Source organism: Stegostoma tigrinum, chromosome 2, assembly GCF_030684315.1.
Source record: "Stegostoma tigrinum isolate sSteTig4 chromosome 2, sSteTig4.hap1, whole genome shotgun sequence".
Taxonomy (NCBI): domain Eukaryota; kingdom Metazoa; phylum Chordata; class Chondrichthyes; order Orectolobiformes; family Stegostomatidae; genus Stegostoma; species Stegostoma tigrinum.
This window is the reverse complement of record NC_081355.1, coordinates 91,728,712-91,755,492: the sequence shown is the minus strand read 5'-3', so window position 1 is coordinate 91,755,492 and position 26,781 is coordinate 91,728,712. Positions and strand designations below refer to the sequence as shown.

At 42.2% G+C, this 26,781-nt stretch overlaps 1 protein-coding gene across 3 annotated transcripts in view; it reads left to right on the top strand.

The window, feature by feature from the left end:
• The window catches only part of mocos (molybdenum cofactor sulfurase), a 261,380-nt gene extending 235,861 nt beyond the window's left edge, over positions 1-25,519 (top strand). For 2 of the 3 annotated variants that reach the window (XM_059655509.1, XM_059655524.1), the window contains 3 exons: positions 2,772-2,919; positions 9,962-10,066; positions 15,799-25,518. In XM_059655509.1, coding sequence (XP_059511492.1) covers positions 2,772-2,919; positions 9,962-10,066; positions 15,799-15,927 — 382 coding nt within the window. In that variant the 3' untranslated portion in view covers positions 15,928-25,518. Of the gene's footprint in view, positions 1-2,771; positions 2,920-9,961; positions 10,067-15,798 lie in introns of all 3 variants that reach the window. The other variant, XM_059655520.1, reaches the window with a different exon arrangement.
• The last annotated feature ends 1,262 nt before the right edge of the window (positions 25,520-26,781 follow it).

Genomic DNA, 26,781 nt, shown 5'->3' with positions numbered 1-26,781 from the left:
ATGGAGGAACTAGAGAATGGGATGGAGTCTTTACAGGAAGCAGGGTGTAAGGATGTTTAGTCCAGGAAGCTATCGGAGTCAGTGGGTTTATAGTGGATATTAGTGGCCAGTCTATCCACAGAAATAGAAACAGAGATTTTGAGGAAGGGAAGGGAGGAGTCAGAGATAGACCAGGAGAAAGTGAGAACAAGGTGGAAATTGGAACCGAAATCGATGAACTTTTCCAATTCTAGACAAGAGAAGGAAACTGCACCGATGATATCATCAATATATCAGAGAAAGAGTTGTGGGTAGGGGCTGGAATAGGACTGGAACAAGAAATGTTCCTCATACCCCACAAAAAGACAAGCATAAATGGGGCCCACGGCCACCTCTCTAACCTGAAAAAGCTTCAAAGCTGACCTCAAAGCTTCATTTCCTGACCGTTGATGTCAAACTAACTGGTCTGAAATTACCTAGCCTATCCCTGCTTCCCTTCAGACCTCTGGCATTTGGCCTGTTGCCAGTGTAATATTAAATATATCTGCCAGGGCCCCAGCAATCTCCTCCCTTGCCTCCTCTTGTAGCCTGGGATATATCTCATCAGGCCCTGGGGGATTTATGCACTTGTATGCCCACTAAAACATCAAATACTTCCTCCTAATGTTTTCTTGATCCTCACCATGCCAATGGATATCTTCAGCTGTAAGATCTTTCTCCTCTGCAAATACAGATGAGAAGTATTTATTTAAGACCTCACCTATGTCCATAGGCTCCATGCGCAGTTGTGCCTCTCTAATCGATCCCATTCATTCCCTGGTAATCCTCTTACTCTTAATGTATTTATAAAAAGCCTTAAGGTTTTCCTTGACCCCATCTGCCAAAGATATTTCATGGCCCTTCTTTGTCCTCCTAATTTCATTTTTAAAGCAATATCCTACACTTTCTATACTTTTGAAGGTCCTCCCTTGTTTTTGAATGTGCTCTGCCGGACACATGCTTCCTTCTTTTTTAAACTCTCAATAACCCTTAACATCCAGATTTTCCTGGACTTGCTGCCCTCATGCTTCACCCTTAGAGGAACATGCTGTCCCTGAACTCGTACCATGCTATTTTTAAAAAACTCCAACTTTCCAAATGTAGACTTATCTGGAAGTAGCTGCTCCCCATGTATATTTGCCAGATCCTGTCTAATGAAATTGAAATCAGTTTTCCTGCAATTCAGACACTTTAATTCTGCATTATCTTTCTGTAATTACTTTGAAACTGACAGAATTATGATTACTATCCACAAAATGCTTGTCCACTGAAACTTCAACCACTTGACCAGTTTCATACCCTAGGATTAGATCAAGCATTGCCACATCTCTAGTACGACTGTGCACTGGCACAAAAAGCTGGCCTGGCTATACATTAAGAATTCCACCCAGTTTAATCCTTTTACACTAAGATGATCCCAGTTAATGTTAGCAAAATTGAAGTCTCTACAACTATAATCCTGTTTCTGTCACACCTTTCTATGATTTCCCTACTGTTTGCTCCTCTTATCTACCTCTGAATGTTGGAGGCCTGTAGAACAATCAATTAATTAGTTGTGGTTTTGGCTGACTGTGTTCTAGGACGTTGCCACAAGAGTTTTTCAAATTTTTTTGTGGGATTTGATAATCACTGTGCAGATCAGTATGTGCCGCCCATCCCTACTTGCCCATGAATTGAGTATCTTTCCAGGCCTTTGCAGAAGGCAGTTACATGTAACCCACTGTGCTGTGGATTTGAAGTCATGCCTTGGCCAAATTAGTCAAGGATTGCTGACTTCCAATCTCAAGGTACTGAGGCTAGCTTTCAACTTCGTCAGCTGTAGCTAGATTTAAACTCATGTTCCCAATCGCTAGCCTGGGCCTCATCGTTACCAGTCCAGCAACATTGCCACTATGACATGTTTCCCCATGGAGTTCTTCAGCTATTTTATATTTAGTTATGATTCCTTAAATCATAAAATCAAGAGTTAGACTTGTCACTAGTATATGCTGCATAATTCAGCCCACATAAAGCTGTCCATGCTATTCCTGAGCAGGGGCTGAAGAACATTCAAGCTTGGGTGAACATGTGACAGGTACCATTTACCTTTCCAGCTAATGATCACCTTTAAAAAAAACAACAATCAAATCTTCTTTCTCTGACATTAACATCACCATTTTCATTAAGTTCTGAACCGGCAACCCCCTGACGAAACAGTGGAATCTCCGATATATTATGGTTGTGACATTTATAAATTGTTGTTTCTCGATTAGTAAAGAAAGGGTGTTTTTCAACTTTTCAAAAACATATCCCACTTGGTGATATTATTTTTCAATGGCTTCTAACGTTGTTATAGTAAGGGGCTACTGAATCCTAAAAATAACACATTTTTCAAAATAAGGAAACATTTCTACAAATTCACTGTATCCTATGTACGACAAACAAGGGCTATCTTTATAGATCTCGCTTAGTGTAGAGTACAAGTTTATAGAAATAGACCTGGAATGTCGGATGCAACCCAAACACTTTTGTACTGAAATATGCTGTGAATTTGAATCAACTACTGAAATCTTCATAATAATTGATTTCTTTTTGTTCTGAATTTTGGGATAGTAATAGAAAACATTTTAGCAAATTAATTGTGACCAATTTATTCAAAGTTATGTGCGCATTTCAGTATTTATGGTTTTAGAAAATGATTATCTGAGGTATTTTACTAAATTACATTATCACAATTCAAAATGGTTGTGAATGTGATTGTCTTTCTGCGCTAGAGATAGAACAAGTGTTTCTAATTCACCTGAAGGATTAGCAACTGAAGAGCTAATCTATCGTTTCCGTGCCAACCTTGTGATAAGTGCATTGAGGCCATATGAAGAAGATGACTGGGCTGAAATAGATATAGATGGTGTATCTTTCCAGGTAAATAATCACTTTCACTTCCGCTTTTAAATATATTTGTAAAGAAGTTTGAATATGTCTGTCACAATCCAGATGTTTCACTTCAAAGTATATAAAATAAAGAAAAGCTCTTCTTTCCAGCTTGTAGCTAAAGGTTTACAAACACTGAAGAATCAGTGTTCTGATAGTCACTCAACTTGAAATGTTAACTCTGCTTTCTTCCACAGCTGCTACCAGACCTGCTGAATCTCTCAAATAGTATCTGTTTTGTTTCAAATCTCCAATATTTGGACTTCTTTGTTTTATTCCACTGTAGGATTTATTTAGTCCATGGACACAATGAATAACTGCAGCAAAGCCTTTAAAAAGGATTTGCCATGTTAGCAATTAAGTATTCCATTCATTCTCCAGGCGTCACATTACGTATCACTGCATAAGATAGCAAATAGTAAAACTGAGACATTTTTACATATTATTTTCTGAAGTTTGGAACTGTTTGTTTACAGTACATGGAGACGCCTAATAATTAATCGTGATAACACTGTGGAGCAGGAGGAACACAGCAGGCCAGGCAGCATCAGAGGAGCAGGAAAGTTAACGTTTTGGGTCAAGACCCCTCAATTTTCTACTCCTGTTGTTGCCTGGCCTGATGTGTTCCTTCAGCTCCACACTGTGTAATCTCTGACTCCAGCATCGGCAGTTCTTAACTATCTCTATTAATTAATAGTGTTGCTTTTGTATTCAAACGAGGTCTCTTTGTGTTTGATGTATTCAGACTTTTTACGTTCCTTAGAACTGTCCACAAAGTTGCTACCACTCCACAACCATAACAGGGCTTCTTTCTCACGATGAGTTATGCAATCAAAGCAGAAGTAGGTAGCATTATGTTTGTTTATATAAAGGCAGACAATTTAGAAAGTTCATTGGATCACTGTAGCATCCCCCTGACATTTAAATTTGCTTCACCAGAAACTTTCCATGTACTACGTATGCTGTGAATGGGCATTGGTTAACCATGCATCGCCATCACTTTACCTGATTATAATTTTTCCACCTTAGTTTCTGCACAAATTTCTCAAGATCCAGATCTCTAATAATTGCAGTCATATCATGGTTTCTCAGTCATATCATGGCTTCTGACACTTCTAGCATCTGGCAGTTAGGCTGTCTCATGTATCAGATTTAAATAGCATTCTCAATGTCAGATACAATTCAAAATTCACCATCTCTGACATATATTCTACTGTTTTGGCTATTTCATTCAACATCTTTGGGTTTTGTTGACTTGTTGTGAATGGATTGGGTATGTTGGGTGCTGAATATACTCGAACACGTAGGTTTCTCTGAGATTCATACTTAGCAATTTTATGTCCCATCATCGAAGCAGCGCATCTATCACTTTTCCTTCCTGTGTGCCAAATTTCCATGTGTTGTTTTAAATATCACCTGCAATTGTTCTACCCATTTATAAACCTTGTCCAGCCCATTTTGTAATTTCTGAACATCCTCTTCCAATTCCAATACACCTTTTCTGCAAATTTAATGACTTCACCTTTTTGAACCTTACTGAACTTCTGAATACATGTAAATTAGAAGCAGTTGTAATCACAGCACTAAATTTAAAAATAATGAAAGAACTGCAGATATTGCAGATATCAGAAACAAAAACAGACATTGCTGGAAAATCTCAGCAGATCTGGCAGCATCCGTGCTGATTAATGCTGTCATTAGGTTATTTTGTTTTATTATTAATCATGGGATATAAGCATCACTGGGAAGACCATCATCTCTATTAATTCTTGAGAAGGTGGTAGTGAGCCTCTTTCTTAACCCACCAAAATCCATGTGACCAACCATCTTAAGCAGAACCACATTGTTATTAGGGAGGGAGTTCTAGCATTTTTTCCAGAACAATTAAGAAATAGCATTAAAGTTCCAGGTCAAGATTAACAGGAGGTCCTCAAGTCAGTGCGTAATAATTAATTTCACTGATTCACTTAGAGTAGAAGCAGAAGTAATTGATCTGTATGTGCACGTGTTTGATTTGTCAGTCTATTTGAATATGGACACCTTGTTAATCTGTTTCCAGTTCTCTGGTAACACCCCATTGACTAATATTTATGATTGCCAGTTCCTCAGAAATCTGCAATCTCATTTTGAAATGTTATTAGTCTTTAATTGCCCCACATTATACCAGAATTGAGGGTACTTCATATTGTTGCTTAGGCCTAAAGTAGAAAATTGGAAGGAAATGATTTTGTAATGTGTGCGTTAAAAATGTATTGTTTTTGAAAGAGAACAGGAATGTTCAAGTGATAATGGGAACTGCAGATGCTGGAGAATCCAAGATAACAAAGTGTGGAGCTGGATGAACACAACAGGCCAAGCAGAATCTCAGGAGCACAAAAGCTGACGTTTCGGGCCTAGACCCTTCTTCAGAGAGGGGGATGGGGAGTGGGAACTGGAATAAATAGGGAGAGAGGGGGAGGCGGACCGAAGATGGAGAGAAAAGAAGTTAGGTAGAGACGAGAGTATAGGTGAGGAGGTAGGGAGGAGACAGGTCAGTCCAGGGAAGACGGACAGGTCAAGGAGCCGGGATGAGGTGGTAGGTAGGACCACCTACCTACCAACTCATCCCGCCTCCTTGCCCTGTCCATCTTCCCTGGACTGATCTGTCCCCTCCCTACCTCCCCACCTATACTCTCCTCTCCACCTATCTTCTTTTCTCTCCATCTTCAGTCCACCTCCCCCTCTCTCCCTATTTATTCCAGAACCCTTTCCCCATCCCCCTCTCTGAAGGGTCTAGGCCCGAAACGTCAGCTTTTGTGCTCCTGAGATTCTGCTTGGCCTGCTGTGTTCATCCAGCTTCACACTTTGTTATCTTGGAATGTTCAAGAACAGTTGCTAAATGTGTGCTGCAGGTGATACTTGTCACTTGTCAGCCCAAACTGGAATGTTCAAGTCTTGATACATACTGACACACACTGCTCCAGTGTCTGAAGAGTCACAATCTGTATTGAACCCTGTGCAATCATCAGCAAACATCCCCATTTCTCAGCTTATGTTGGAAAGAATGTCATTGACAGGAACAGCAATACCTTTAACTAAAAATTGGATTGTCAACCTGGTGTCGCTACAGCATGGTACTACATGCATGTTAAATAACAGAAACAATGTGCTGTGGGCAGATTTAAGCAATACCACAACCAGTGATAGTAGGAACTCCTGATGCTGGAGAATCTGAGATAACAAGGTGTAGAGCTGGGTGAACACAGCAGGCCAAGCAGCATCAGAGGAGCAGGAAAGCTGACGTTTGGGGTCTGGATTTTTCTTCAGAAAGGTCCAAACCTGAAACGTCAGCTTTCCTTCTCCTCTGATGCTGCTTCGCCTGATGTGTTCATCCAGCTCTACAACTTGTTACCACAACCAGTGTATAGGATATAAGCTTTTCTGTTCATGATAAAGGAATAGTGTAGGTTAGATGGGCTTCAGATTGGTTTCACAGGTCGGCGCAAAATTGAGGACCGAAGGGCCTGTACTGTGCGGTAATGTTCTGTGTTCTATGTTCTATGTTCTGCAACAGTCAGTAGTGAGTAGTGATGATCAATAAACAACTGGTAGGAGGTGCAGACTCCAAAATCAGATCCATCCTCACTGATGCATGACTGTGCAAAAGACAAACTGAAGCATTTGGCAGCTTGATGCGACTGAACTACTCTTGGTCATGGACTTATAAGTTTAATTCTTTGTTTTTGCTATCCCCAATATATCCTGTAAGTGGTGTTCAATATGGAGAGGCACAGATTCATCAGCTGAGAGTGGGTAATAGGCAGCACCTGTTTACCACCTATGACTATAGACTTTTCAGGACCACTCCATCCTGGCTGTATTCCACTGTGCCACTATGTCCGGTAAGGATGACCTGCCATTGAGCAGGATATACTCAGGCATGGTGATGAAGAGAGTAGGATATTGTGTGTAAGGTCTTACTGAGTGAGTATGCAGTTAATTGGTTTGTAGCTGGGATAGCTGACCCAACTTTAGCAGAAGTTTCCAACTGTTAGTGAGGACAGCTTTATAGGGGCAACTGTGTAGGATGCATCTCTGTCATTTTCCATCTCTAAGTTAATATTTGGTGGTATGTCTGGATTTGCTAAGCCATTACAGCGAGCAGTTAAGAGTCAACCACAATTCGATGGAATTATATGTAGGCCATGCCAGGTAAGATTGATATATTTCTTCCTCTTTAGTGAACCAGATAGATTTTCATAGTGAACTGATAGTTTGATTATTATTAATACTGAGACTAGTAATTTTTGTTTCAAATTTTTTTAACAAATTGAATGTAAATTTGTCCAGATCCTTGTGTAGGAATTGAAATCATGTTTGGAATTTTATGGAGGCAACAGGTCTCAATAGAAGAGCTACCAATAGACTGCCTCCTTTGGGAGCGCCTGCCACTTTTATATGCCAACTAGGCAGTTCAAACGTGACCAGTAGGACTTTCTTGGGACTAAGAATCCAGGAGTAGGATGTGCCACCTTTGAGAGCTGCTGGCAAATTAGAGGCTGGTAACTGTTTTGTTCACCAGCATCAATGGGAAGGAGGAGTCTACTGCTTTAAACAACACGTCATGGGGATGGTCAGAATCAATGAGATTGATTGAGATGACAATAGACAATAGGTGCTGGAGTAGGTCATTCGGCCCTTCGAGCCAGCATGAGGGCTGAGATGAGCGATGATTGCACTATGGAGGGCACAGGCTATGGCTTGTATAGATATCAGCTGCAAGAACGGGGAAATGGTTCCAATCAGAGCCCCCTTCCCATGGGCAGATCTCTGTAACAATCACTAAAAATGTTTTGAACGAGGAACCTATCTAGGAGACCACAAGTAACCCATGTAAGTTTTGCATATCATGGTCCTTGTCACAGCCCACTCAGCACCGAATTAGCACCATCAGTGATGGGGTGGGGGCAATTGATTGGGCATTAATTAGCTACCTAAGGTCCTCATCTGGTGACAGGACAGGAAGACTGTGGACTGAAACAGGGTGGAGATGGTTGATGATGGGATCCACATGTGCTACAATCTAATTTGATTAAATGCCTTATCTGCCCTCAACATCAATGATGTAAAGCACTATTCCATATGAGTGAAGCATGTTTGTGTCTCACTGAGTTACTAGTCCAATAACCACTGTGCAATCATCATCCCCATACTTCTCTCAACCTGTGGGGTCACTCAGTAGAATGTTTACAGAAATTAATGATAAGTAAACAAGGCAGTGTGTTTTATATTCTTAAGCCAATTCCATTTGAAAAAGAATGAAAGCCCAAAAATTGGAAAATTATTTCAGGCATGCTAATTTGAGAAACATGAACAAAAGGATAAGAACACTGTGGAAAATGGTGTAAATCTTTTCTCTCTCCTTCCCGGACCATCTCTGATACCTCTGTCCCATTCCTGGACCTCTCTATTTCCACCCTTGGCAACCACCTGAAAACCGATATCCATTTCACCTCCTCCCACCCACCTTCCTGCAAAAATGCCATCAGCTATTCCCAATTCCTTCGCCTCCACCGCATCTGCTCCCAGGATGAGGCATTCCACTCCCGCACATCTCAGACATCTTCATTTTCCAAGGACCGCAACATCCCCCACTCAGTGGTCGAGAACGCCCTCGACTGTGTCTCCCGCATTTCCCGCAACTCATCCCTCACAACCCGTCCCCGCAGTAACAACCAAAACAGAATCCTCCTTCTGCTCACTTATTCACCCCACCAACTTCTGGATCCAACACATCAGCCTCTAACACTTCCGCCATCTGCAATCTGACACCACCACCAAAGACAGTTTTCCCTCCCCACCCTTATCTACTTTCCAGAGGGACCACTCTCTCTGGGACTCCCTTACCGCCTCCACACTCCCCTCCAGCCCCACCACAGCCAGCACTTTGCTCTGCAATCACAGGAAGTGCTACATCTGCCCCCACATCTCCCCCCTCACCCCATCCCAAGCCCCAAGAAGACTTTCCACATCAAGCAGATAGTCACCTGCATATCTGCTAACGTGGTATACTGTATCCGCTGTTCCCATTGTGACCTCCTCTACATCAGAGAAACAAACGAAGGCTTGGGGACCGCTTTGCAGAAAACCTATGCTCAGTTCGCACTAAACAACTGCACCTCCCAGTCGCGAACCATTTCAACACCCCCTCCCATTCCTCAGATGAAACGTCCATCCTGGGCCACCTGCAGTGCCACAACGATGCCACCCGAAAGTTGCAGAAACAGCATCCCATATTCTGCTTGGGAACCCAATGGTATCAATGTGGACTTCACAAGCTTCAAAATCTCCCGTCCACCTACCGCATCCCAAAACCAACCCAGCTTATCCCTGCCTCCCTAACCTGTCCTTCCTCCCACCTGTCCCCTCCTCTGAACTCAAGCCCCACCCCCACCCCACCTCCTTCCTACTACTACCCACCCCCTTGACCTGCCCGTCCTCCCTGGACTGACCTATCTCCTCCCTACCTCACCATCTGCACTCACCTTTACTGGCTCCATCTCCGTCTCTTTGACCTGTCTGTCTCCTCCCCACCTATCTTCTCCTCTATCCATCTTCTATCCGCCTCCCCCGTTCTCCCTATTTATTTCAGAATCCTCTTCCCCTCCCCCATTTCTGAAGAAAGGTCCATGCCCAAAACATCAGCTTTCCTGCTCCTCTGATGCTGCTTGGCCTGCTTTGTTCATCCAGGTCTACACCTTGTTATCTCGGAATCTTTTGTACATCACATCTCAGGAATAAAAATTATATGATTGAGCTATGTAAGGATTCTTTAATTTCTTTGCAACTGGTTACCCCAAAATTCATAACCACAAACTGATTACTTTTCTAAGTCTAATGCCGATACATTTTCTGTTTTCTAATACTGAAATACACTTGATTTTGAACTCTTGTTCCCAGCTGAAAGCTGATTACAAAATGACATAATATCCTGATGTACTTGTCCTTACAGTTCTAAAATATGCACTGTCATGATGTCTATAAAATTTTGCAGATTCTGGGTCTGTGCAACAGATGCCAAATGATTTGCATTAACCAATTGAATGGAAAAAGAAGCAATGAACCCCTGCAGACTCTACATTTATCCAGGAACAGAAAGGTAATTGCAGTACCCACTTTTTAATACAAAAGTAGAACTGACAATTGTGTTGTGGTTTGTTGTATTAAAGAGTGTAAAATATATTCTGGGTAGAGGATTTCAATGTTGACCCCAAGAGTGGTTCAGCAGCAGCACTACTGATCCTAAAGGACCCTAAAGGTGAGGGAACAAGTAAGAGGGAAAGACATATTTGACCTCATCCTCACCAATTTACCGGCTGCAGATGCGTCTGTCCATGATAGAATAAGTAAGAGTGATCACCACACAGTTCTCATGGAGTCAAGGTCCTGCCTTCCCAGTGAGAAGACTCTCTGTCATGTTGTGTGGCACTATCACCATGCTAAATGGGACAGACTTCAAACAATCTAACAATTCAAGACTGGGCATTCAGGAGGTACTGTGGGACATCAACAGCAGCAGAATTGTACTCCAGCACAATCTGCAACCTCTTGGCCTAGCATATCCCCCACTTAACTCCTACCATACTGCCAGGGGAACAACACTGGTTCAATGGAGAGTGCACGAGGGCATGCCAGGAGCAACATCAGGTATACCTAAAAATGACTGTCAAACTGGTGAAGTTACCAGCAGGACTACTTGCAACCAAACAGCGTAAGTACAAGTAATGGACAGAGCTAAGTGATTACACAGCTAATGGATCAGATATAAGCTCTGCAGTTCTTCAATATCCAGGTATGAAAGGTGGTGGACAATTAAATAATTCAGTGGAGAAGGACACTGCATAAATATCCCTATTCTTGGTAATGGAAGAGACAACAGGCTCTATAAATATCCCATCCTCATTGACAGAAGCATCGATTGCAACCTTTAGCTAGAAGTGTCAAGTTGATGATTCCTCTTGGCTTCCTTCAGTGGTACCAAGCATCACAGACATCAGCCTTCAGCTGATTCAATTCACCCCATGTAAAATCAAGGAACAATAGGAAGCACTGGATACTCCAGAGGCTATGTGCCCTGACAATATTCCGGCAATAGTACTGGAGACTTGTGCTCCAGCATTGATGGTCACCTAGCCAACCTGTTCTGTAAAGCTATAACACTGGCATCTACCAACAATTGTCCAAGTATGTCCTGTACATAAAAAGCAGGACAAATCCAACTCAGTCAATTACCACCCCATCATTTACCTTCAATCATCAGTAAAGTGATGGAGGATGTAATCAAAAGTGTGATCAAGCAGCACCTGCTCAGCAATTATCTATGACAAGTTTGGGATCCAGAAGGGCCACTCGGCTCCTGACCTCATTACAACCTCAGTTCAAACATGGATGAAAGTGCTGAATTCCAGAGGTGAGGTGAGAATGGCAACTCTTGGCATCAAGGTTGCATTCAATTGTGTGTGGCATTAAGGATCTTTGCAAAACTGGAATCAGTTGGAATTGGGGGAAAACTCTCTGCTGGTTGGAGTCAGACCTGGCACATAAGAAGGTAATTGTTGGAGGTCAATCATTACAACTCCAGCACATTTCTGCAGGCATTCTTCAGAGTAGTTTCCTGGACCAACCACCTTCAGCTGTTTCATCAATGACCTACCCTCCATCATAAGATCAGAAGGAGGGATGTTCTCTGATGGTTGCACAATGTTCAACACCATTCGCGACTCCTCACATACTGAAGTAGACCATGTTCAAATGTAACATAATCTGAACAATACTAAGACTTAGCTGACGAGTGGCAAGTAACATTCATGCCACTCAAACGCAGGTAATAACCATCCCTATTAAGAGACAATCTAGCCACCACTCCCTGACTTTCAATGCTGTTTCTCCATCTCTGAATCCTCCACTATTAACATCCTGGGGCTTACCATTGATCATAAACTCAATTGGACTCACCATATAAATACAGCAGCTACAAAAGCAGGTCAGAAGTCAGATATACTGTGGCAAGTAAGCTACCTCCTGACTCCCAAAATATCTGTCCACCATCTAGAAGGCATAAGTCAGGAATGTGATGGAATATTCCCCACTTGCCTAGATGGGTGCACCTCCAACAATACTCAGGAAGCTTGACACCATCCACGACAAAGCAGCTAACCTGATTGGCAGCACATTCACAAGCATCCACTCCTTGCACCACTGACGCTTAGTAGCAGTAGCGTGTACTCTCAACAAGATGCATGACAGAAATTTGCCAAAGATCTTTAAGCTGTGCCTTCCAAACCCATGACCACTTCCATTTAGAAGGGCATGAGCAGAAGACACTTGGGATTACCACCGCCTGCAAGTTCCTCTCCAAGCCACTCACCATCCTGTCAGTGAAATAAATCACCATTCCTTCACTGTTGCTGGATCAAAATCCTGGAACTCGTCCCCTCAGTACATTGAGGGTCAACCTTTAGCATGTGGAAGGCAGCTCAATACCATCTTCTCAAGGACAACTAGGAACACACAATAAATGCTGGCAGCCAGTGACATCTTTGTCCCATGAACAAATGAAAAAGGACTACAATTAGGCAGGACAGAACTGATGTTTTAGTGGGACCATTTGCTCATACAGTTGGGGAGGGTTTAAACTAAAATGGTAGGTAGTTGGGAACCTACACATGGAGACAAAGAAAGGGAAATAGGGCAAGCAAAAGACAGAATGGGAAATAACAGTGATTGACAGAAGTCAAAGGCAAGAATCACACAGGCCCACAGTACAAAATAATGTGAACATGATTGGGAATCCTAAAAAGACAAGTCTTAAGGCTTGTGTCTCAATGCATCAAGGATTTGCAATAAAGTAAATGAATGAGTTGTACAAATAGATAGAAACATGTATGATATCATTGGTATTAGAGGGACATGGCTGTAGGAGGGCCAGGATGAGAACTGAATATTGAAGGATATTCAATTTTTATAAGGGCCAGATAAAAAGGAAAAGGGGTTGAAGTAACATTGCTGTTTAAAGAAAAATTTACACAATAGTGAGGAAGAATATCTGCTCTGGTGAACTAGAATCTGAAATAGTTAGAAATTACAAACACCAAGAGGCAGAAGATTTTATTGGAGGTTGTATATAGAGGTTGTAATGTTGGGCAAGGCATTAAACAGGAAATTAAAGCCACAAATGATAGATACAGTTGCAATTATGGGCAACTTTAATCTGCATATAGATTGATTGAATAAAATCAGTAGCACCACTTTGGAGGACAAATTTCTGGCATGTGTGATATTCTGCATTGGTATGCTGAAAAACCAACTCGAGAACAGAATGGGTACAGTGTAATGAGAAAGGAATAATTGGCAATCAAGTTGTGCAAGGCCCCTTGGGCAACTGTGACCATAATATGATTGAGATATTGAGTGGGGAGATCCTGAGACCGGGGTCCTGAATCTAAATAAAAGGACCTACAATGGTATGAGGTTGAGCTAGCTTTGATAAATTGGAGGATTTTACTTAAAGGGATGACGGTGGATAGGCAGTGGCAAATATTTAAAGAGCACATGGATAACCTCCAACAAGTTTTATTCCCGTCTGGCACAAAAATAAAATGGAAAAGCTACTGGTTTTGGGTCAGCTTACAGCACATTGAGTTCAGTGGTTTAAGAAAGCAGCTCACCGCCACTATCTCATGGGCAGTCAGTACACCCACGTCCCACGAGTGAGTAAAATACATTTACCTGTTTCATATAGCAGTTCTTGACTCCTCGTGGATAGGAATTTAGAGGCTTAGGAGATGCAATCAGCCACCATGAAAGCATGAATAGAGAAGAATGTTATGCTGACAAATTTTCAAACATTTAAATGAAGATCCTGCCTCCTGGGAGCTGGTTAGTTTCACTTCTTAAAATTAAAAGTGGGCAGCTTCATTGTGGATTGGGTTTAGGATTTTTTTTACATTTTACCTTTAAATCTGTATCTCCTATCGGTTAATCCTTCAAGGGAGCAAAATGCTTATTCTCGATCAGTAATGTTCAAATCCCCTGCAAATCAATGGGCATGCTTTGCTTTCATGTTGCAGTTTGTGTGACTTAATTGGCTCCTTTTTGCAGTTTTCACTTGATTTTGAAAACTTTGCATTGGTTGCATCTTAATCTTTCACTATACAGGAGAGAAAAGGGAATAAATTCTTAGACTTAATAGTTCTGTATTCATATGATCATCACATGAATTTTAATTCTTGGACTATTAAAACAATGTTTCAACTTAAAGGGAGTGAACAGAACAATAGAAAAATTGATAGAAGGAAAAGAAAATGTACAATGTATCAAAGAACCTAGGATGATAAAATTTTCCTCAAATATCAAATGAATATATTATTAAAATGTGTTTCTCTAAAGTGTGGAGCTTGGAATAACTCAGGTCCAGCTTTGGGCCTTCAAATTTTTATCCTGCAAATGTGACCAGAAGCCTTCCAAACTGAAAACAGTCAGGCAGTTTTAAAAAAGTAGGCATTTCATATTTAGTTACTTTTACACAAAACACATTTTATTTATATTGAATACTTCAATATTTTCATTATTTGGAAACTGAAAACTGCAGAGATATGCACACAAGATTGGCTTTAGCAGTAGGATCAAACTGGTATGCTAGGCACCAGCAAAAGACATGGCTATGAAATAATGCAGTCTTGTCTATAAACTAAGATTTAAATTGTGGGTCGCCTGAACTATCTTACTATCGCAGTTTATTATTCTCCATTCAGTGTCAACTGTGCTTGAACCTCATTCACAATTTATTAATATGCACTGGCTGCTGGTGAGTTTCCTTGCTCCTTTTGTATAATTAGGCAAGTTTTACTAATAATTTTAAATTGTGTTAATTTAAGTCTCTGAACCAAAACATTTTGGGTTCAAGACCTAGTCCAAGGCTTTAACACAAAAACATAGGTTGACACTCTACTGCTAACAGCCTGCTTCGGTCGATGTAAAATATCCCATGGCATTGTTCTGAAGAAGTGCAAGGGAGTTATCCCTGATTTCTTGGCCAATATTTGTCCATCGACCACAATTACAAAAACATTATCTGCTCATCATTGCTTTCTAGTTTGACCGAGTTTGCACTATTGAAATTGGCTCTTGCATTTTCTAAATTACAGCAGTGACTGAACTAAAAGCACTTAATTGGCTGTAATTTTTTTTCTGATGTCTGATGGCCATGAGAAATCTATTATAACAGCATGTTCTTTTTATTTTTGGGCTGGGCATTATCTTTGAGGTCATTCAGGCATATTAAAAATGTTGACAAGATAGACTAGAGTAATGCTTGTTTGTCTTTGAGTACTGAGGAATATTTTCACATCAGATTTCTTTGGCTTGTCTAAAAGGGGTTGAAACAATAGCAGCTCTGATGAAGGGTCTAGGCCCGAAACGTCAGCTTTTGTGCTCCTGAGATGCTGCTGGGCCTGCTGTGTTCATCCAGCTCCACACTTTATTATCTTGGATTCTCCAGCATCTGCAGTTCCCATTCTCTCTGAAACAATAGCCGAGTTTTTTTGTACATTGACAGATTAAAGTAATTAGTTTCATAGATGAAGAATTTATTTTTCTTCCATGTATTCTTATTTTCCTAAACAAATATAATAGAAAAACATGAATTTTGATGAGTAAAAGATAAATTTGTGTTATTTCTTGTACCTGGAACAATGCTTTTGAAGTCAGTATCATCAGTTTCAAATGTTGCCTTGTTACAAAAATTCCTAAAGCTATTTTTTTCTTACCTAGCCTAGTTAGCCTGTCAAAAAATAATCTATTGCCTTTTAACTGATTTCATATTTTTCTCAGATGACCTTTGGGGCGTACCTGTTTCATCAGCTACCAGCAAACATAGCGGATTGTGCAACACTGACTGTCGGATCTCAGGTCTATGTCAGAAGAGAGAAAATAACTTCTACTCCTCCTGCTGGCCAATGACATTCTCTGCAACTTCCATAGGCAAGAATAAATGATTGTTTCTGAAAAATGCTTCAGTAACTTGGACAACGTTATGAATTCATGTTCACTTATAGTTCTCCAAAGTAAAGCCTATGTTAATTCCAGTTTATTGGTTTGAAAATCTATTGGTACTGCACTATTTCCTGACTTAAAAATGAAAATACAATTGTTTCTAACTGTGAATGAAATCCTTAGAAGTAGGAATTGTCCAAATGAATCTGAATGCTAAGTTATTTCAGTTGTTCTTTATACTTAATCATTCTGCACGATAGTTTTGATATAGTAGCAAATTAGTTTCAAGAATTTGTACAGATCAATTAATATCTATTGATTTTTCATGTATATTATTCATGTTACATTCACAAAGATTTTGTTTTTATTCGTCTCCCTTGCTGTTAAAATCATAACATCTTAAAGATATTATTTAAATGGTTTTATTTAGCCAGCACTCAAGACATCATTGTGATTAGCTGATTCTTTGACATATGCAAACATAATATAAATCTTCTACAGTTGTTGGTCAGAGAGATTATGACAATTGCCTGACCCTCACCCAGAATTTATGAATGTGCACTAATCTTTGTTGAGTCTCTTTGCTAGCTTTGTATCAAAACCATAAGACCACAAGGTATAGAAGTAGAATAAGGCCATTTGGTCCATCAGATCTGTTTCGCCAGTTGATCATGTTTCTCAAGCCTATTCTCCCACCTTTCTCTGTAACCTTTCACCCCTTTACAAATTAAGAACCTACCTTTGCCTAAAATGCACTTAATGACCTAATCTCCATAGCTCTCTGTGGCGATGAGATCGCAGATTCACCACTCTTTAGCTGAAGAAATTCCTCGTCAACTCAATTCAACAGATTTGTCCCTTCACCTTGAGTCTGTGCCCTAAATTTAGACCAGTAGTTTTTAAATAGTTTTAACTTTGTTAAAATTGATTTTGCTTGATTAATCTGACCTCAGCAATACTGAAGATGCTGCTACTGACCCTCAGCTCCATGCCAAGGTACAAAATTGAACGCAGAATCTTACCATTGATGTCCTGACCTTGATTGGAAAATGCATGTGAAGATGTATAATTTTGTATCATTTCCCATTTAATGGCCTGACAACACTCATTGTCTCGGTATGGATTGACTAAAGGTTCAGACGAAGTTTCACCTAAGGGCAACCTAGTGGCTCAGTGGTCAGCACTGCTGCCTTACAGCACCAGGGGCCTGGGTTCAGTTCCAACTTTGGCTCATTGTCTGTGTGGAGTTTGTACTTTCTGCATGTATCTACATAGGTTCCTGCCCGGCCAGGTGCTCTGATTTCCTTCCACAGTTCAAAGATGTGCAGGTTAGGTGGATTGGCCATGCTAAATTGTCAATAATGCTGAGGGATATGGAGGCTAGCTGGATTAGCTTTGGGAAATGTGGGGGCTGACTGGGTGGAAAGATCTGGTGAGGGTTAGTACAGTCTCACTGGGCCAAATGACCTCTTTCTGCACTATAGGGATTATTTTCTATGATAAGACCGTAAGATATATGAACAGAATTATGATATTCATCCCATGAAGTTTACTTTGCCATTCGGCCATGGCTGATATGTTTCTCAACCCCATTCTCTTGCCTTTACTCCATAGCCCTTGATCCCCTTGCCAACAATGGACCTATCTATTTCTATCATAAATATACTCAATGACTTGGCCTCCACATTCCTCTGCGACAAAAAGTTCCACAGATTAACCACTCTCTGGATGAAGAAATTCCTAAATTCTGAACAGACATCTCCTCTGTCTAAAGCTATGACCTCAAGGTCCAGTCTGTCCTACGAATGGAAAAATCTTCTCCTTGTCCACTCTCTTCAGGTCCCTCTGTATTCTGTATGTCTCAATCAGATCTGCCCTCATCCTTTTAAAATTCATTGAGTGTAGACTGAGAGTCCTCAAATGTTCCTCATGCTTGTCAACTTCCTCTGGACCCTTTTCAACACCAGCACATCTTTCCTTTGGGTACAGCACCCAAAACTCCTCACAGTATTACAAATGTGGTCTGGCCATTGCCTTATACAGCCTCAACAGCACATCTCTAGTCTTATATTCAAGCCTTCTTGAAATTAATGCCAACATTGCATTTATCTGCGTAACTGCCAACTGAACCTGCATGTTAACCTTATGGGAATCATGAACTCGGATTCCCAAGTCTTTTTGTGCTTTAGATTTCCGAAGGCTTTGTCCATTTAGAAAATAGTCTACACCTCTATTCTTCCTATCAAAGTGCGTAATCTCACACTTTATTGCATTGTATTCCATGGATGTCTTCATTACCCACTCCCCATAGCACATCCAAATGTTTCTGTGGCCTCCCTGCTTCCTCAACATTACCTGTCCCTCCATCTATTTTTGTGTTATCTGCAAACTTAGCAACAATGCCCTCAGTTCTCTTGTCCAGTTTGTTAATGTATAACATAAATGTTATAACTTCCCAACACTGACCCCAGCGTAACACCATTAGTTACCAGCTGCCATCCTGAAAAAGACCCCTTTCTCCCTACTATCTGCCTTTTGCCAGCCAGCTAATCCTCTATACATACTAGTACCTTGCCTCTAATACCATGGTCTTATATCTTATCTAGCAGTCTCCTGTGCAGTACTTTGTCAAAGACCTTTTGGAAATCCAAAAAGAACACGTCCATTGGTTCTCCTCTGTCTAACATGCTCATTACCTACTCAAAGAATTTACATAGTTTTACATAGAACATTACAGTGCAGTACAGGCCCTTTGGCCCTCGATGTTGTGCCAACCTGTCATACCGATCTCAAGCCCATCCAACCTACACTATTCCATGTACGTCCATATGCTTATCCAATGACGACTTAAATGTACCCAAAGTTGGCAAATCTACTACCATTGCAGACAAAGCGTTCCAATCCCTTACAACTCTCTGAGTAAAGAAACTACCTCTGACATCTGTCCTATATCTTTCACCCCTCAATTTAAAGCTACGCCCCCTCGTGGTCACCGTCACCATCCTAGGAAAAAGGCTCTCCCTTCCCACCCTATCTAACCCTCTGATTATTTTATATGTCTCAATTAAGTCACCTCTCAACCTTCTTCTCTCTAATGAAAACAGCCTCAAGTCCCTCAGCCTTTCCTCGTAAGACCTTCCCTCCATACCAGGCAACATCCTAGTAATTCTCCTCTGCACCCTTTCCAAAGCTTCCACATCCTTCTTATAACGCGGTGACCAGAACTGTACACAATACTCCAAGTGCGGCCGCACCAGAGTTTTGAACAGCTTCACCATAACCTCTTGGTTCCGGAACTCGATCCCTCTATTAATAAAAGCTAAAACACTGTATGCCTTCTTAACAGCCCTGTCAACCTGGGTGGCAACTTTCAAGGATCTGTGTACATGGACACCGAGATCTCTCTGCTCATCTACACGACTAAGAATCTTACCATTAGCCCAGTACTTTGCCTTCTGGTTACCCCTACCAAAGTGCATCACCTCACACTTGTCTGCATTAGACTCCAGTTGCCACCTCTCAGCCCAGCTCTGCAGCTTATCTATGTCTCTCTGCAACCTACAGCATCCTTCGTCACTATCCACAACTCCACCGACCTTAGTGTCGTCTGCAAATTTACTAACCCATCCTTCTACGCCCTCATCCAGGTCATTTATAAAAATGACAAACAGCAGTGGACCCAACACCGATCCTTACGGTACACCACTAGTAACTGGTCTCCAGGATGAATATTTCCCATCAACTACCACCCTCTGTCTTCTTTCAGCAAGCCAATTTCCGATCCAAACTGCTACATCTCCCACAATTCCATTCCCCTGCATTTTGTACAATAGCCTATTGTGGGGAACCTTATCGAACGCCTTGCTGAAATCCATATACACCACATCAACCGGTTTACTCTCATCTACCTGTTTGGTCACCTTCTCAAAGAACTCAATAAGGTTTGTGAGGCACGACCTTCCCTTCACAAAACTCAACTGACTTTCCCTAATCAATTTATTCTTTTCTAGATCACGATAAATCCTATCCCTTATAACCTTTTCCAACATTTTACCAACAACTGAGGTAAGGCTCACTGGTCTATAATTAACAGGGTTGTCTCTACTCCTCTTCTTGAACAGGGGAACCACATTTGCTATCCTCCAGTCATCTGGCACTATTCCTGTAGACAAAGATGAGTTAAAGATCAATGCCAAAGGCTCGGCAATCTTCTCCCTGACTTCCCAGAGGATCCGAGGATAAATCCCATCCGACCCAGGGGACTTATCTATCTTCACCCTCTGTAGGATTTCTAATACCTCTTCCTTGTGAACCTCAATCCCACCTAGTCTAGTAGCCTGTATCTCAGTACTCTCCTCGACAACAGTGTTGTTTTCTCGAGTGAATACTGTTGAAAAATATTCATTTAGCGCTTCCCCTATCTCATCTGACTCCACACACAACTTACCACTCCTATCCTTGATTGGGCCTAATCTTATTTTCGTCATTCTTTTATTCCTTAAATACCTATAGAAAGCCTTAGGGTTTACCCTGATCTTATCCGCCAACAACTTGTCATGTCTCCTCCTGGCTCTTCTGAGCTCTCTCTTTAGGTCTTTCCTCGCTACCTCGTAGCCCTCAAGCGCCCTAACTGAGCCTTCACATCTCATCCCAACATAAGCCGCCTTCTTCCTCTTGACCAGAGATCCCACCTCTTTCGTAAACCACAGCTCCCACACTCTACAGCTTTCTCCCTGCCTGACAGGTACATACTTATCTCGGACACACAGGAGCTTTTCCTTGAATAAGCTCCACATTTCTAATGTGCCCATCCCCTGCAGTTTCCTTCCCCATCCTATGCTCCCTAAATCTTGCCTCATCTCATCGTAATTGCCTTTCCCCCAGCTATAACTCTTGCCCAATGGTATACACCTATCCCTTTCCATCACTAAAGTAAACATAACAGAATTGTGATCACTATCACCAAAGTGCTCACCCACTTCCAAATCTAACACCTGGCCGGGCCCATTACCCAGTACCAAATCTAATGTGGCTTCGCCCCTTGTTGGCCTATCTACATACTGTGTCAGGAAGCCATCCTGCACACACTGGACAAAAATTGACCCATCTATAGTACTCGAACTATAGTGTGCCCCGTCAATATTTGGAAAGTTGAAGTCCCCCATGACAACTACCCTGTCTCTCTCACTCCTATCGAGAATCATCGTTGCTATCCTTTCCTCTACATCTCTGGAACTATTCGGAGGCCTATAGAAAACTCCCAACAGGGTGACCTCTCCTTTGCTGTTTCTAACCTCAGCCCATACTACCACAGTTGACGAGTCCCCAAACATCCTTTCTGCAACTGTAATACTGTCCTTGACCAACAATGCCACACCTCCCTCTCTTTTACCATCTTCTCGGTTCTTACTGAAATATCTAAATCCTGGAACCTGCAACAACCATTCCTGTCCCTGCTCTATCCATGTCTCCGAAATGGCCACAACATCAAAGTCCCAGGTACTAACCCATGCTGCAAGATCACCCACCTTATTCCGGACGCTCCTGGCATTGAAGTAGACACACTTCAAACCAACTTCTTGCTTGCCAGTGCCATCTTGTGTCCCTGAAACTTTATTTCGGACCACCCTACTCTCAACCTTTTCTGTACTCGAACTACAATTTTGGTTCCCATCCCCCTGCTGAATTAGTTTAAACCCACCCAAATAGCCTTAGCAAATTCCCCCCCAGGATATCGGTACCCCTCTGGTTCAGGTGAAGACTATCTTGCTTGTAGAGGTCCCACCTACCCCAGAAAGAGCCCTAATTATCCAAATATTCAAAACCCTGCCTCCTGTACCATCCCTGTAGCCACGTGTTCAACTCCTCTCTCTCCCTATTCCTCGCCTCACTAGCACGTGGCACAAGCAACAAACCAGAGACAACAACTCTGTTCGTCCAAGCTCTCAGCTTCCATCCTAGCTCCCTGAATTTCTGCCTTAAATCCCCATCTCTCTTCCTACCTATGTCATTGGTGCCAATGTGGACCACGACTTGGGGCTGCTCCCCCTCCCCCTTAAGGAAACCAAAAACATGGTCAGAATCATCACGCACCCTGGCACCTGGGAGGCAACACACCAACCGTGAGTCTCTCTCGTCCCCACAGAACCTCCTATCTGTCCCCCTAACTATGGAGTCCCCAATGACTACTGCTGTGCTCCGCTTCCCCCTTCCCTTCTGAGCAGCAGGGACAGACTCTGTGCCAGAGACCTGTGCCCCACTGCTTTCCCCTGGTAAGTCGTCCCCCCCAACAGTATCCAAAACGGTATACTTATTGTTGAGGGGAATTATCAGGCACGATCACCCCTTGACAAAGCCGTACTGACTCTGCCCTATTTTACCGTGCAATCTCATTCTTGATAACAGATTCTGAAACCTTATCAACAACCGAGGTCAGGCTAACTGCCCCATAGTTTTCTGTCCCTTGCTTCCCTCTTCTTAAGCAGGGTTGTTGCCATTAACCATTATCCAATCCTCTGGGGCTATCCCTGACTCCAGTGATTCCTGAAAGATCACCGCCAATACCTCCACAATCACCTGAACTATTTCCACCAGAACTCTGGGGTATAGTACAGCTGGTCCGGGTGATTTATTCACCATCAGACCTTTCAGCTCCTCCAGTACTTTCTCCTTAGTATGGCCACTACACTCACCCTGGCCCCCTTATGTTGCTGGTGTCTACAATTGTGAAATACCTCTTTATTTCCTCCCCTATTCTTTTGTTCCCAATTACTGCTTCTCCAGCCTCACTTTCTAGCGGTCCAATGTCCACTGTTTCCTCACTCTTACCCTTTAGACATCTCAAACAAACTCTTGCAATCTTCTTTCATATTACTAACTAGATCATTCTCATATTTCTTCTTGTCTCCCTTATTGATTTTTTAGTAATTGTCTACTGGTTTTTAAAGGCATCTCAGTCCTTTGTCTCCCCACTGATCTTCGCCACATTGTATGCTTTTTCTTTTGCTAATGTGCTGTCCCTGAATTCCCTCCACAGCCAGGGTTGTCAGGCTCTGCTCGTTACACATCACTAAATCCCTGGTGGACTGTACCACAAGCTGCTCCAAAAAAATCTTGTAGGCATGCCATGAATTCCTCTTGTTGAGATCAGCTCCCATCCTGATTTTTCTAGTCCACCCACATGTTGAAGTCCCCCATGATTATTGTAAAGGTGCCATTCTTACATGCCATTTCAATCTCCTGATTTCCTTTCTTCCCTTCTTCCTGACTACTGATAGGAGGCCTGTACAGAACTCCCATCAGGGCCCTTTTTCCTTTTCAGTTCCTCAACTCTACCCACACAGACTTTACACCTTCTGAATCCATATCACCTTCTTGCTATCAATTTTATTTTGTTTCTTGCTAACAAGCAAACCGGGCCCCTCTGCCCGTCTGCCTGTCCTTTCGGTAGGTTATGTATCTTCAGATATTTAGTTCCTAGCCCTGGTTCCCCTTGCTGTCATGTCTCTGTGATACCCACAACCTACAAGCTCAATTTCAATCTTCAGTACAAGCTTATTTACCTTGTTGTGTATACTGTCTGCATTTAAATACAACTCCCTCAGTCCTGCATTTACCTCCCACTTTCTCATAGTTATCCCCTTATCTGCTGTGCCTGAAGTTAGATTCCTGATGCTATCCATAATCCCTGCCCTGTTACATGTTCTGGAAACCTTAACCCCCAATGAGCCCTCCCCCTTTAAATTTCTCCCATAATTTTCCATGCAACTGAACCACCCCCTAACTATTTAGTTTAAGACCCTATCCACAGTCCAGTTATGCTATTTGCCAGGACTGTGGTCTCAGCATGATTCAGATGCAGCCTGTCCCATTGGAACAGCTCCCTCCTTCCCCAGTACTGGTGCCTAGGTCAACTGAATTCAACCTGTTTGTCTGATACCAGTCTTTGACTCTGTGCCAATTTGCTTGAGGATCAGGCAGTAACCCAGAGATTATCACCTTTTTGGTTCTGCTTTTTTAATTTTGCCCCAAGCTGTTTACATTCTCTCGGCAGAACCTCTTTCCTCTTTCTATCTATATTGTGGGCCTCTAGGTGAACTATGACAACTGGATCTTTCTCCTCCCACTCCAACTTCTTCTCTAGCCCCGATGAGATATCCTGAACCAGATAACAGGCAGGCAACACAGTCTTCAGGATTATTGATCCTAGCCACAGAAAAGAGTGTCTATTCCCTGACACACTATCCCTGATTATAACTACATTTCTCTTTTCTCCCCTCTCTTAGATGGCTCCCCGTAACACGGCGCTATGTTCAGTTTACTCATCCTTACTACAGTCCCCAATCTCATTTATACATGGAGAAAGAATCGTAAACCTGTTAGACAAGCTCAAGGGCTGAGGCTCTTTCAGCATTACCCCCTGAATCCATCTTCCTGCTTTGCTCATTGTCACACCCTTCTGTCCCTGACCACTGAGCTGGAGTTCCTCAAGCAGCCAACACTTGTGTAGATGTTGTCACTGTGAACCACAAAGGGGTCCGCATCATGCAGTAACAACACATTGCCTGGCCAAGACTCTCTCTTTTCATTATTCAGTTCTTAATTTTGTTTTTAAAATTTCACACTGATTTATAAATATTTGCCCTATTAATCTTCAATCTGAAAATAACCTGTAATATATATTTAAGGACCCATTTTGGAAACCCGCCGGGTCATATGGTGGAATTTGTCTAATGATGACCGTGAATCCATTTTCAATTGTCAGAAAAATGCATCTGGTTCACTAATGTCCTTTAGGGGAAGAAACTGCCATCCTTACCTAGTCTGCCCTACATGTGACTTCAGACCCACAGCAATGTGGTTGACTCTTAGCTGCCCTCTGGGCAATTAGGGATGGGTAATAAATGCTGCCTAGCCAGTGACACTCACATCCCATTAATGAATAAAAAATGAATTTGTAGCTATCACCATCCAGTGAACATGGTTTAACTGTGATGTCACTCTCTTGGTGATAAAAACCTTACAAACTACTGGCCAAAGGAAGCAAGCAAAAAGTGCCTCTTACCTGTTGCATCAAATTCTCACATTGCCTTCAACCTCCCCAAATTATGTACTCACTATACTACTTGTTCCAATATGCCCTCTAAGTCATCTTTCTCAACAAAAGCATCTGCACAAAGTTCACAATTTGTTTGGAGTAAGCTAAACTAACACAAATTTCAATTTGACGTAGTATTGTTAATGCATAACTGAATTTTAGAATAGCGTTGATTGTGAAAATCTCCTTTTACTATGTCTAACATACTGGGCAATCATTCTTTAAATTCCCCAATTTTTGTCATGATTGTCAAAGGTTTTTGGCATGAATGTTAATTTTATTTTTATAACACTTATGTATAAGATTATCAGCATATCAACATGATTAAAAATACGGAATTTGAATGCAAAATGTGAATCATTTCTCTCTGAATCATTTGTGCTTCATTTCCTGCCCCCACACCCAACGGGACTAATGTTAGTTCTTATCACTGGCTGAAAAACAGGTGACGTTGAATCAGTAGCTCCTTTTGTACCTCACCCAGATTCCTTTTCCTTTGGGTGAGATTTGTAATCATGGATAAAGCAAGATTCCAAAATTCTTCCTGGCAGTTCAGGGTGGGTGCTACTGACAAGTCAGAAGGAGAAATCTGTCGGTAACTATAGAACAAAGATTTAATTTTGTTGGCAACAGAAGCAGACGTGAGATGAGTTTTGTTTTTTGTTGTCCCAAGTGGTTATAATGTGAAATTTACTGCCTGAAAGTAAAGGGAATAACATAAACACTTGACAAAGAAAAACTGTGCATGATTTTGGAAATGTAGCATGGGCATGAGACAAAATGGATAGCTCTTCAAAGAACTCAGGAAAGCATAGTGAGCTGTTATAAAGTGAAGGACACATTTTAAGGCCCAAGAAAGCTCTTTAACCTGACATTATTTGTGGAGAGATAATGGGAACTGCAGATGCTGGAGATTCCAAGATAATAAAATGTGAGGCTGGATGAACACAGCAGGCCAAACAGCATCTCAGGAGCACAAAAGCTGACGTTTCGGGCCTAGACCCTTCATCAGAGAGGGGGATGGGGGGAGGGAACTGGAATAAATAGGGAGAGAGGGGGAGGCGGACCGAAGATGGAGAGTAAAGAAGATAGGTGGAGAGGGTGTAGGTGGGGAGGTAGGGAGGGGATAGGTCAGTCCAGGGAAGACGGACAGGTCAAGGAGGTGGGATGAGGTTAGTAGGTAGCTGGGGGTGCGGCTGGGGGTGGGAGGAAGGGATGGGTGAGAGGAAGAACCGGTTAGGGAGGCAGAGACAGGTTGGACTGGTTTTGGGATGCAGTGGGTGGGGGGGAAGAGCTGGGCTGGTTGTGTGGTGCAGTGGGGGCAGGGGATGAACTGGGCTGGTTTAGGGATGCAGTGGGGGAAGGGGAGATTTTGAAACTGGTGAAGTCCACATTGATACCATATGGCTGCAGGGTTCCCAGGCGGAATATGAGTTGCTGTTCCTGCAACCTTCGGGTGGCATCATTGTGGCAGTGCAGGAGGCCCATGATGGACATGTCATCAAGAGAATGGGAGGGGGAGTGGAAATGGTTTGCGACTGGGAGGTGCAAACAACTGCACCTCCCAGTCGCAAACCATTTCCACTCCCCCTCCCATTCTCTTGATGACATGTCCATCATGGGCCTCCTGCACTGCCACAATGATGCCACCCGAAGGTTGCAGGAACAGCAACTCATATTCCGCCTGGGAACCCTGCAGCCATATGGTATCAATGTGGACTTCA